The 13,942-nt window shown below is 38.2% G+C and overlaps 1 protein-coding gene across 4 annotated transcripts in view; it reads left to right on the forward strand.

Moving 5' to 3' along the window:
• Nucleotides 1-37: 37 nt before the first annotated feature.
• LOC111870294 (protein dopey-1 homolog) overlaps nt 38-13,942 on the forward strand; it is a 69,795-nt gene continuing 55,890 nt past the window's right edge. For 3 of the 4 annotated variants that reach the window (XM_023862451.2, XM_023862453.2, XM_023862455.2), the window contains exons 1-4: nt 38-379; nt 6,762-6,885; nt 11,402-11,492; nt 11,605-11,791. In XM_023862451.2, the coding sequence (XP_023718219.1) occupies nt 6,830-6,885; nt 11,402-11,492; nt 11,605-11,791 (334 nt within the window). In that variant the 5' untranslated portion in view covers nt 38-379; nt 6,762-6,829. Of the gene's footprint in view, nt 486-6,761; nt 6,886-11,401; nt 11,493-11,604; nt 11,792-13,942 lie in introns of all 4 variants that reach the window. The other variant, XM_023862452.2, reaches the window with a different exon arrangement.

Consider the following 13,942-nt stretch of genomic DNA (forward strand, 5'->3'; position numbering starts at 1 on the left):
GCAGTTACTTAATCTGATGATCAGTGTCGATGAATGTCATGTGGACTATGTACTTTACGTAGGTGGTTACGTGCGGTTACATATGTGAACGAGGAAAAAAGAAAAATTGAAAACTCTTTACACGATTCGGATGATTTACATGATATACATCAATCGGATGATGTAGATGTTACATAACATAAAACTCTGTGGTTATGGGGTTGCTGTAGTTTTGGCCAAAAAAAAAGTCGCGCATTATGAAATAGTTGTCACGTATCATATGACAAGGAAATGAACTGAGTTTTGTGCTTGTTATGTAAAGGAGTTAGAAATAATCGTGTATGGTTGAGTACCATGCATCAGTGATTCGATAGATAGTAGCTGGAACTAATTGTTCATGGTATGAAAGATGTAATTTGTAGTTTATTGTATGTTGATGTAATTGCAATCCAATCATCTGGAAACAGTGAAACTCACTCATTCACTAACCAACTAACTGCATGGAGGTGAGTCCTTCTCAAGTAACCACCACTTGCACAGCCTTTCAAGATTTTCCCAACACTGTATAGAACCGAAGGTTCATTACCGTGTTCACAAAAGCCTTTCATTGGTCCCTATCTGGAGCCAGATTAAGCCAGTCCATACCACCCCAACCTGTATCTATAAGATCCATTTTTATATTATCCACTCACCTACATATTTGCCTTCCTAGTGGTCTCTTTCCCTCTGGCTTTGCCACCAATATCCTAAATGCATCCCTTTTCTTCCCCATTTGTGCTACATGTCCTGCCCATCGCATCTCCTTGACTTGGTCATTGTAATTATACTTGGCAAAGAGTATAAGTTAGGAAGCTCCTTATTATGCAGTTTTCTCCATCTTCCTGTCACTTCATCATTCTTAGGTCCAAATATTTTCCTCAGCACCCTGTTCTCAACACTCTCAGTGTATGCCCCTCCCTTGTTTGTCCCCTAATGCCAGAGACCAAGTTTCACACTTGTAAAGAACTTTGTTCAAGTTATCCCCATTTATTTGGCTTGGGTCCTGTAGCCATTGCAGTTTGGTTTGTTTCCTGTAATCTGATACTTTTGAACATCCTTTGTCAAACCATGGCTTATGCATCTTCAGTTCATAATAACATAGAGTCTCTTTGGCTGAAACTTTGATATTCTCTCTGTTGCTTTCCCAAGCTCTATTAATGGCCACATCATCATCTGAGTTTTCCAAAGCTGTAAACCTATTCAAGATTTCAACCAAATACTGTTCCATACCCTCCACCTCATTTAATTTCTTGGGATTGAACCTCACCATTTGAAATATGTGGGTTGTTTGTTTACTCACTGCCAGTCTCACCTTAAAAGCCTTCACCAGATAATGGTCAGTATCATAGTCTGCTCTCCTGAGCAGTCAAACATCAGGTATAGTTGAACTTTGTTTCCTCTCTATCAAAATATGGTCAATTTGATTGTGAGTCTTTTCATTGGGGGATATCCAAGAAAGTTTGTGAATGTTACAGCGTGGGAACATGTACTTTGGAGAATGAGATTTTTGGATGTAGCAAACTACCTAACCCCATTACCAATACTAATTTCATGTAATCTGTTGTTTCCATTTGCTCCTACAGTCTGCATTAAAAATCTGATAACAGAATTTTCATATGGTTGTTTTGGGAATGTATTGAATACATGTTCTAGTTCCTCACAGAAGCTGTCCTTCACATCATCAGTTTTATCCTTTGTTGGAGCATGAACATTCAGAACTATGCTGTTACACCAGCAGCCTCACCCTCTTTATTGCTGATATGATACTGTACCTAATTCCTTGTTCTCATTCCCCTTTCCATAGAAAAATTGACATTTCCTGCTACTTTGGTGCCACTCCTGTTCCATCAGGCCTCCTGTATTCCCACTAAATCTAGCTTACCATTTTGATTTTTCTTTTACCACTGTCATGAGTGAACCTGCCATATACAGACTTTTTATATTCCACGTACCAAATCTCATATCCAGTTTCCTTAGCTGTTGTCATTTATTCAGAAAATGTGTCCAGGTCTGAGGCCCTTTGTGACATTTCATAACAAAATAATTTTGTTTTTGTGAGGAGTTGTTAGTCCCATGCCCAACCCCCAAGGTGGAGGACCACCCCTTGTCAGCTGTTTGCAACTGCTTATTCTGTATATTTGCAGCTACCTTCCATATCTGGAGGCTATCTCCATCCACAACCTGAGGATTCACCATGCTGTGGTGGCAAGGATCTCCCTTAACATGGTTTAAAAACAGTATGGGATAATACTTCACTTTCATTTTATTGCCCAGTAATGTAATTATATGCTCCACAGCATGGGAAAGAATGACAGAAATGCCTTATTGTAGGTAATTATATAGGTTGTCAAATAATACCATATTAGTTTTTCTTTCAGTGAGGGTCTACAACTTCAGTTGTAGCTATGATGGAGGTTGTACACAGTTCAAAACATTATGTAAACAGTAAAAATCTTCATTATAATCTAGAATTTTAGTTCACAGTATGAAGAGATTAAAAAATTGACAGGAGAGATTAAAAAATTGACAGGACTGTATAGTATTTCCACTTTTCATTTAAGAGAATATGCTTTATAATAACTGAACCTGTGGTTGCAATAAGAAAGGTGTCGTACATAAACCGGGTTACAAAACTGCCTCTTTGAAAAGAAACTATCTTAACTTACTCATGGAGCTGAGCCCTTTTTGAGAGGAGCTGCCAATTCTGCAGCTACTTAAGAATTTACCAGCATTTTATGGAACCTGAAGGTTCATTACCATGTTCACTGTTATGTTGGCTATTATCAAATACTGAAATATAATGTTAGAGTTGGCAACATCATAGTAAACAATTTAAGAACTAGGTTATTTCTTGTTACCTAAGTGATGTTTACTGTTATGTGTAACTACAGTTACGTGTGTAACAACAGTATCTTTATATTGTTATGTGTTACCATGGTTATAAGTTTGTATGTATATAAGGCATACTTCTGTATCAAATTTATGTGTCTTAATAAAGCAGGGTTAGAGTGAACACTGATTCTTACTTATCATTCGATCTATGGGAAACTGAATATAACAGGTTATGGGCTCAGTGTTCTCTTGTGTAACAAGTGTTAAATTGACTTAGGTAAGTCATAGCAAAGGATATATCTGGGTGCGTCCCCATGGCTAAATACATTAATGATCCTATAGCCTGTTGATATGGCACGTTATCTAAATTCTCAGTTGATTTTCTTGATTTAGGCAATGGTTTCAGTTTGTTGTTTGGTTCCATTGGATGACTAACTGGTTTAGCTAATTTGGAATATTAAATCTTTTAAGAACATTATTCAAATATTGAGTTTGGGTCAACTTTATAGTTTTCTTTGCCCTATCTCTTTTCACTTCCATTCCTAAACATTTCTTAACTGGTCCCAAATCCTTGACTTTAAAACATTGTTGCAATTTTCCTTTTAAATTCTCAACTTCAACATTGTCATTGTGAAATACGAAGAAGTCGTCAACATACAGTGCTATATTAATTATAGAATTACCCTTTTGTTTGGTATAAATACGTGGTTCGGAACAAGTTTGCCTGTACCCTAGGCCTTTTAAAACCTCTGTTGCTTTCTTATTCCACGACCTAGCGGCTTGTTTCAGTCTGTAAACTGATTTTCTTAATTTGCAAACTTTATTAGACTCCCCCTTAATGTCATATCCTTCAGGAAGCTCCATATATATAACTTCTTCAAGATCTCTGTTTAAAAATGTGGTACAGACATCAAGGTGGTCAATGTTCCAATTGTGCTTTGCAGCTAAAGCAAATAACAATCACATTGAAGAATGTTTCACCACGGGAGGGAAAGTTTCAAAATAGTCTATTCCTTCTGTTCGGCTACAACCTTTCTCCACTAAACGTGCTCTGTGACGTGACATTTCCTTCAGCATCTTGTTTAATTTTGAAGACCCATTTTGATTTCACTACTGGCTTATTTGACGGTCTATCCACTACTGTCCATGCTTTGTTCATTTGAAAGACCTTTAATTCCTCCTTAATGGCTTCTTTCCATTTAGATTTATCGGAGCTTGACAGTGCCTCTTCATATGTGAGTGGTTCTGACTCCTCATCTTTATGCATGGCTAAGTAGGTAACAAAATCTGGAAATTCTTTCTGTTTCCTGTTTCGAAGTGGATATCTTCTTTCTTCCAAGTTTCCTTGTAATTGTTCTAAACCATCTGGCTCTAATGGAACTTCATTTCCTTCATCTTCTACTTGTGTTTGTTCTTCAGGGTTTTGTTCTTGCGGAATCATTGTTTCATCTTGTGAGTCGAGGTAGAAACTTAACGACATTGGAAGAATGTCTTTAAGCTGAGCCCTCTGCTGGTCCCTTTCCTGAGCCAGATCAATCCAATCCATACCATCCCATCCTATTTCTCTAAGATCCATTTTAATATTGTTCACTCACCTACACCTTGGTCTCCCCAGTGGTCCCTTGCCTTCTGGCTTTCCCACCAATATCCTACATGCATTCCTCTTCTCCATTTGTGCTACATGCCCTGCCCACCTCACCCTCCTTGACTTGATCATTCTAATTATACTAAGGGCATTCTGTATATAATGCCTCCTATTTTTTTTAAGAAAACTACAACAGATACAGAAATCATAATAATGCAGTTAAATAGAGCAAGATTTCAGCTGCTTACAGCTATTTTTCCACATAATCACCACCATTCGTTATGCACTTTTGCCATCGATGAACAAGAGCCTGTATGCCGCGCCCGTAAAAGTCTGTGCCAGCAGACTTACAGCTGCAATGACAGCATCGTTGTCTGGAAAATGTTGCCCACGTAGTCTGTCTTTCATAGGCCCAAAGAGATGGAAGCCTGAAGGTGCTAAATCGGGGCTATAAGGTGGATGTGGTAGGACAGTCCAGCCAAACTTTGCAATGTGAGCGGTGGTCGCCAAACTGGTATGGGTTCTAGCGTTATCATGTTGCAAGTGAAAGGTTGTCTGCTTCTCTGGCCTGACTCTGGAAATACGGGCTTTCAGCTTAGTCAGTGTCATCTTGTAGCGTTCAGAATTGACATTCCCTGGTCGTTATCTGCTGATCTGTTCGGATTAGGCGCTGTTCATTGTGAGGAGTGGCAGCTGAGCAGGGACGCCCATGGCGTGGCTTGTCGTGCACTTCACTTTTGCCACTGTTGAAACGCACTACCCACTGAATCACTGTGCTGACATCCACTGTATTGCCTCTGTACACCTTTAGCAAGTGTCGATGGATGTCAGTGGGTACAATTTGTTCGGCAGTGAGAAATTCAATAACACATTTCTCTTTCATACACACTTCTATGTCAGACGCCATTTTGGTAGACTGCTCTGCTGTGGCTATCTGTCGCACGACAACCAAATTAACAGTACATTGGCGGGAAGGTTCAACCTTTACTACAACACCACCAACATCCAGCTCAGACGTTACATATTAACACAAAAAAATAGGAGGCATTATATACGGAACGCACCACGTACTTGGAGGAGTGTACAAGTTATGAAGCTCCTCCTCATTCATTTTTCTCCAACCTTCTGTCACTTCATCTCTCTTTGGTCGAAATATTCTCCTCAACACCCCATTCTCAAACACCCTCAGTTTATGTTCCTTCCTTAATGTCAGGCATAATTGAACAAGTGAAAGAATTTTTACTGTACCAGGTGTTTTCATAATAAACCATTATAACTTAATACTTACGATAAATTACTTCTGAAACGTTTACAGATAATCATTCTTGAGAACTGTCTGGCTCTTCATGTGTTACATAGTGCATTTTAACTGCTAATCTCAGTGTTAAGTAACTGAATATTTTCATATCTAAAAATGAAACCATGGTAGCTAGGTATTGGAGATATATCTGGCTGGGTGGGGCTAATGGTGTGATAATCATATCTCTTTGAAAACGTGATGTGTAATCAAAATTTGCAACATGACTCCAATGTTTACTTAACTATTACTCAGTGTAGTATGATCTGTATGTATTACCTAACAATCAGAATATTTCTACACGCATACATATATGGGTTAATCTAGGAATGTGTCAGAAGTGTAAGGAAACAGCATGTTTAGAGCATTTGTTTGCAATGTAGGAAAGCAGAAACGTTTACACTAGTTTGCTTGGTGTTGCTCTGAGACTTTGATTTTGGAGTCACCTGGTTCAGATCTTGTCATTTGTATTTGCTATCAGTGTGAGGTTTCTCAAGGTTTTTCTCATCACCAAACAAAAATGCCAAGGTAATTCCTTGAAACAGGCCATAACAACCTTAAAAATCATTAGGTACTCACTTTTTGTTATCCTCCATGTATTGAGTTTAATGTACATTGCCAAATAACTGAAAGATCAATTGAAGAAGATTCTGAAGCAATATAATCACTAACACAGAGAGAGAGAGATTTAGAATATTTTATGAATTATGGACAAAGATGACTGGAAGAAGGTAGAAAAGTATGAAATATACAGGAAGAAAATTGAGGAAAATGCACACATGGTATCATATGTAAATTTATTATCTGTAAATTAAGTATGAAGTATACTAGTTACAGGAAGGGTGTATCGACATGGCTATGAACTAACGGTTTTATCATCAGTATGGTAAAGGAATTTTTTTTCTGTTTATTCTCAGCGTATTACTGAAAGGACAGATGATAAGTCTGTATTTGCACAAGTGCTGCAACATAGATGTAACCTTATTTACAATACAGATATGTATATTCCAGATGTTCTGTTTGTTGCAGACTGAGGAAGTAAGGTGAATGGTTGAGTGAAACATTATTTGGCACTGTTTTCAAATTATATTTCAACAATGGGTGCGGTTGCTATGGAGGAATATGAACTCATGAAGGATTCAAAATATAGAGTGTAAGTAATAATTATGTTGAAGAATATGATATTGTAACATGTTTCGTTACTGAAGATGCCGTTCGGATTGTTAACTGGTTTATTCAACAACCTACAAGTAACGGCTACAGTTAATTACAACAAAGTTGTGGGGTTTCACACTTCATAACCCTAATCGCAATAATCTGTTTACACTGTTGCAGGGTTTCACGATTTATAACCCTATTCGCAAATCAGTTCACTCTCTCTTCAGTAGTCTACACATTTACAGTATGGGAGCTATGTAAGTGTCCCTGTATCACACACTCCAAATTAATTCTCAGTTACCACAAACTGTCACTGATTATCACACTTTTACTCGTTCACTGCAGAGTGGAGAACTGTCTTGGCCGCTGATACACTTTAACTCTCTCCGGGGATGGCTACAAGTTAACTCGACTACAACTGAACTCGCCGACGGCCACATTACAACTAACTCACGCTTATTGCTCAGCCGGCTTTTATTCCGTTCGCTGTTGCCTGTTGCCCGCGTCAAGAGCGTCATTGTGTGCGTTATGTCACAGTAGGAATCGGTGCCACGTCGCCGCGTTTGCATATAGCCTAGCAACGCTGTTACCTAACTCCGTCTTACGTCACCGCGCGTTGCGCGTTACGTCACCGTGCGGAGGGTGTATGACGGAGCGCTGACTCACCTGCCGCGTCACTGCTGGAGGAGGGGGGTTTCTCCGTTGCGCAACATGTTACAACAATCCGAACGGCGTCTTCAGTAACGAAACACGTTACAATATTATGGACCATAATGCTGTGTAGTTTGGTAGGAGTCCATTGGCATTTCAGAGGAACATGTGTTCTTCATTTTCATGACTGTTCAACCCAGAAAGGGGAGGCAGTGTGTTCCTTCAAAATGTCAGTGGATTTACGCCAAACTACATGGTGTTACAACCCAAAAGATCTTACTCTTCATAGTCACCACTTCCAAAATAATAACATTAATATATGATACATCCTCATTATTATTTTGAATGAAGTATGAATGGAATTGTTATTATTCTACCCTAACCATAATATGAGACTGCCTCTGTGGTCCAGTGGTCAGAGTTCCTGGCTATGGATCCAGAGGTCTGGGTTTGATTCCCGGCACGACCAGATTTTCTGAGAAGTAGTGGGTCTGGAATGGGTCCACTCAACCTCTTGAGGATAAGTGAGCTATTTCAAGGAAACAGGACCGAAATTAATGGCTGTGAGGATTCTTTGCACTGATCACGCGTCACCCTCTATCCGCTGTAGTTGGCAGTAACTTTGCCCACAAGTGGAGGTCACTCAGTTGGTATAATTCACTTGCGGACTATGAACCACTGAGTTTTAATCATGCTATGAAATATCAAGTCTTTGTACATAATTGTAGTTCTCTTGTATGCTGAAATATTGCTTTATGTTGCCAACCAAAATCTTATGAAACTATTGATGTTGCGGGAGAGGGGTCATGTTGCTAGGCTGTCATGCACCTCATCTGATCAGAATATACCCCATCTTTGGTCCTTCTGGCGCATTTGAGAAATCACTCAGCTGATGCTGAAGGCCAGGGTCACTGAGGAGTACTAGATATTTTCTGAATGATGACATGTCTGTAAAAGTAGCTGTAACAGTTCTGGCAGTGCATTTCAGTTCAGTGCACAGATGAGAGGTTAATGAGTCCAGTTGAATTGAGTGGCAGCATAGTACAGACATGTGGTCATTCAATTCAGTTGAGTGCAGTGGATGAGAAGCTGGTGAGTGTAGTGCAGAGCAAACAGGAAGTTAATGAATTCAGTACAGAGCAGATGAGTGTTCACTTAATTAATGCAGTCTGCTAGTGAGTCAGAGTAGTAAGTCAGTTTTTAGTTCAATTCAGTGGCAGGAAAGAAGAGAAGAGGTGAATGCATGAGTGAGCTGTGGGATGTCGATGTTCCAAGAGACAACCAGGTAAAACTATAACAGGTGTATATATTATCTACAAATGTATAGGATGGCTGGGAAGCCATTTCGACATATAGAAAAAGGGTGTTTGTTCAACTGTATGTTGTTCACAAGTTTGCTGGTCCTGAAAAGGGCCATGTGTTCCACTGTGCATTATTCACAAGACTTGCTGGTCCTGAAAGGGGCCGTTTGTTCAACCGTGCGTGCGCTAATAGAGGTGGCTGCTTTGTAGCAGCCCAGGTCTTCATTATGGCTATTCAGCTGGTCTGGCTGGCTGGTGATGTGGTGCTGTGTGCGCCGGTAGGATCAGCGGCCTATGATGCGTGTGCTGGCAGAGTCTGTTGTCTTGGCGCAGTTGCTGGAGAGTTATGGCAGCTGCTGCTTCCTGATGGCTTTCGATTGGTTGACTGGAGAAGACTGATTATAACCAGTTTTGAGCTTTGCCTTTTATACCATGCTTGCTGGGCGGAGCTATGGTCAGCGCTCGTGGTTGATATTCAGGGGGCCTGACAGCGAGTGCTGTATAAATATGAGATTGACTGACCATTGGTCGCAATGTGATCTGGGAGTGAGAATAGTCTGGTTGACCGAAGTAGTAGTCTGTTGGACTGTGGGAAGTTCCCACAGAGCATTGGCATTGCAGTGAAATAATGAGTGGACAAAGAACTGATATGATAATTGTAAGTGCTACAGTAACTGCTCCAAATGTAAATAAGGGTGCATCATTCCTTGATACATTGTTCCTAAGTTACAGTGGTGTCACATTTATAGCATGTAAAACTGGGTTTCTTTGCTACTTTTTTATATTCTATCAGATTTTTGTTACAAGGGGATGGTGATACTGAATAGATTTTTGTTCCAAGTGGAAGTAGAAAAATAATTCTAAAAAGGAAAGAAATAACCGGAGAAGTATATTGGAATTGCTGTATAATTTTTAAACATAGTATGTAAGAGGGTATAAGAAAATGTGTGTGTTCCTTATATTTTTTCTGTGAGACTGCAGCAATATCTCACTTCTTTGGAGTAAAAATATTGTCAAATACGTGGGGCAATCCAAATGTTTCCGAAATTTGAAATTTGCGCGCGAATGATTATGAGTACATCGAAATACCACTAGGTATCTCCTCACACATCCTTCTTGAATCAGTGTGGCAAGCGGTGTCGAGTTGAGTGGTTTGGTTTATTGTTGGTGAATGTATTTCCACTGTTGTGTTTCCGTGAGTTTGCGGTTTTGCGATGGCTGACCTGAGAGAGCAGCGTGTCTGTATAAAGTTTTGTTTCAAACTTGGGAAACCTAACAAAGAAAGACTTCCAGAATGCATTTGAAAAGTGGCAGAAACGGTGGGATTGGTGTATGCGCTCCCAAGGGGACTACTTTGAAGGTGATGGTGCAGAATAAGATCTAGGTAAGATGTAATAGTTTTTATTAATATATTTCGGGAACTTTTGGATTGCACTACGTATTATTTGTAGCAGGGCATGTACCATATCATTAGAGAGATAAGAAGTGCATACAAAATTTCAATCAGAAAACTGAAAAAGAAACATCTTAAGAGAATTAGACATAGATGAGATGATAATGTTCAAATGGATTATAGAGAAATAGGGTGTGGACTGGATTCATCTGGCTCAGGATAGGGTTCAGTGGTGGGTTATTGTGAGTATGGTAGTGAATTTGCTTAGTTTTGGGTGGAGTTGAACTGGGTCCACTCGGCACAGCATCCACTGATTGGCCTATTGTACCCTGCCCCTGATTATTATGATGGGGAATTTGGTGGAATGAAGATTGGCAGGGGAAACCGAAGTACTCGGAGAAAACCTGCCCCAGCGCCACTTTGTCCACCACATTATGGTAGTGAATGTTTGAGTTGTATAAAAGTTGGGGATTTTCTTGACTATGTGAATGGCTGCTAGTTTCTCATTACATATTTTGTACAGTCGAGTTGCTTGTTGTTTAATGAAAATTATCAGAATAAACATTTTTTTTCCCAGAAACTGTTTCTATGGTCATTGGGAATGACTACCATACAGTATTCTTGCTGTGTCACTTGTGAATATCATAAATGTGTCATATAATGATTAGTGCTGTTGTAATATGTTTGTAAACGAGAGGTTTTTATGCTGAATAGTGTAAAGTCCTGCTTTATTTTAATACCAGGAATGAGAATAAATGTTTGTATTGATTATAATAACAATTAATAGTTTGTTCAGATTATGGTCTCCTGAATTGTGAATTGTGTCTTTTGAGCAGATATCTATATTTTGAAGGAATATGCTAGCTTGGTCTTCAGTATGAAGTGTGTAGTGTGAGGAATTTGATTAGATTGGTTTGTTGCAGAGAAAGTGGTGACTCAGGCTCACAGGAGGGGGTAACGTAATGGAGCCTGGTCCATAGGCAGGTAGAAAAATAACCCTTTTTAGGGCCCAGTGCTGAGTTCAATCGCAGGAGGGAGAATGGAATGTGAGAAAGCTGACAGTATTTTCTTACAAGACTAGACATTGTCACAATGGAAAAGACCACAATCGGAACAGTCACCACTCAAAATCCTTAAAACTTACATGAAGTAATATATGTTGGCAGGTATGTTTCAGCAGTAGACAAAGCCCTGAAGAATTTTGAATATACCAGTGAATGGGCAGATCTAATATCAGCACTAGGAAAACTTAACAAAGTAAGTGTCATTATAATTTATAAATCAAATGTGTTAATTTTGTGACAATCTTAATGCTCTGTAAAAAGTAATTTATAGGCAAGAAACTGAAACGGTCTACATTTTTTAATAGGTGGTGTTAAGCCATATGAAATTTCCTGTTATTCCTCGTCGCATCAAAATAAGCAAGCGTTTGGCTCAGTGCATGCATCCTGCTTTGCCGTCTGGTGTCCATCTGAAGGCTTTAGAAACATATGACATAATTTTCAAATGTATGGGCACAAATAGACTGAGCCATGAGTTGTTCATTTATAGTGCTGGTAAGTAAAATTTCTGATCATGAACTCAACAGATAATGGTGTGAAGTAAGCCTTTTATACAGGTATCCCTCAATTGTTAAGGTAATTTGTTCCCTGAAAAACTGTTTGTAAGGTGAAAATTCATAAATCAGGAATGATGTTCTCATTACTTTACATGTAAAAGTCATGAACTCGTTCACAGGTCCCAGAAAAATCTCCCAGTATTTTTTGTCCTATGTTTTGATAGTAAATAAGCATAAAAATAAGAACATTATTACTTATTTATGATATTTACTGTTGCAAATAAAACTGTTATTTTATTCACATTTATTTTCTCATATCTGATGCTATGAATGGATGCAGCTTCATTATCATGCAAATGAATCCTTTCAGCCACATCTTCATTGCTAGAAAATGAACCCAGACTGCTTGTCAGTATGATAGCAACAGAAATGAATGATATTAATTTACCGGCAGGTTAGCAACTACAAAGTTGATAAAGTGCATGCTAGAAGCTGAACTGTTATGCAACAATTACAATAAATGCAGCACACAAATATTGCAGAGAAAAACATCTGTCTCTATATACATACATACATACATACATACATCAGCGTTTCAGAGTATTCACAAGTGTGCAACTGGCACTGAATATAAAACTTGTCAAACAACAGTCACAAGACAATCACAGATAAAATCGCAGAAACATCAATTCAATCACAGTTAAAATCTAAACTGAATACCTCAAATAAATAGATACAATGTTACACTTACAAGTATACCAACAAGATAATTAGCAATACATAATAATTCTCCTTCCTTAATTTACACTTACACTTACTGTCTATATTAATGCCTACTGTGGGACATCCTTCTATTCCTTAGCTGTTGATCCCGACAGAAGAGCAAAAATTCATCAACATTATATGACGGATTATGTATTAGGACATCTCTTATTTCATTTATAAACTGTTTTTTATCATGTACTAAGTTAGATAAATATCCGGGCAGACTGTTAAATATTTTTATACTCATGCAATGGACCCCTTTCTGCCTCATTGCGAGATGTGATTGTAGGACATGTAAATTTCTTTCGTGTCTTGTTGGTCTCTCATAAGTTGAATAATTAAAAGTAAAATACTCCAAGTTATTTATCATAAAAGTCATCAGAGATGAAATATATTGAGACACCAGTGTTAATATATTTAACTTTATAAATGCTGGCCTACGTGACTCTCTATGTTTCATCCCCAGTATTATTCTAATAGTCTTCTTTTGTAAGAGAAAGATCTTGGCCTCTGGCGAATTACCCCATATCTCATGAGTGAATGAAAGTATGCATGATATATCATTTTAAGTGTTGTAACATTACTGTATGGTTTCATAATTCGTATTGCATAACATGCCTTTCCCAATCTGGGTAACAGTGATTCAACCTGTGTCTTCCAATTCAAGCACTTATCAATTTCAATGCCCAAAAATTTAATATGAGTTTCCTCTTGTAATAATTCATCGTTACATTTTAAATGTACAGGCATATTGTCACGATTGATTGTTTCAGATTTTAACACTTTAGTTTTCCTCAAATTTAGGCATAAGCCATTGTATTTAAACCATTGACTTAAGGAATTTAACGTACGTTTAGACCTTTCTTGAATTTCATTAATATTAATACCCGACACTAATATAGTTGTATAATCGGCATACAACAATGACTTGTTGTCAGTACTTAATGCTGACGGCAGGTCATTAATATATAAAAGGAACAACAAAGGACCCAAAATCAAGCCCTGTGGCACTCCATATTTGACGGTTCCCCAGTATAAACAGCATTTACCATTTTCATTATTATAGAGTTCAACTATTTGTCTTCTATTTTCCAGATAGGACTTCAACCATATTTTTATTTTACCACCTATGCCGTATGTTGCTAATTTACTCAAAAGAATATCATGATTCACACAGTCAAATCACAAAAAATTCCCAATGAATGACTGCGTCTTTCCAATGTTTCTGAAATATGATTAGTCAGTGTATATATTGCCATTTCTGTGTTACTGCCTTCTCTAAATCCAAACTGTGCAAAAGACATTAAATTGTTTGTATATATATGTTGCTTTATCCTATTGTAAACCACTCTTTCAAAAATCTTAGAAAAACATATTAGCAATG

This window comes from Cryptotermes secundus, unplaced genomic scaffold, assembly GCF_002891405.2.
Source record: "Cryptotermes secundus unplaced genomic scaffold, Csec_1.0 scaffold354, whole genome shotgun sequence".
Lineage (NCBI taxonomy): Eukaryota > Metazoa > Arthropoda > Insecta > Blattodea > Kalotermitidae > Cryptotermes > Cryptotermes secundus.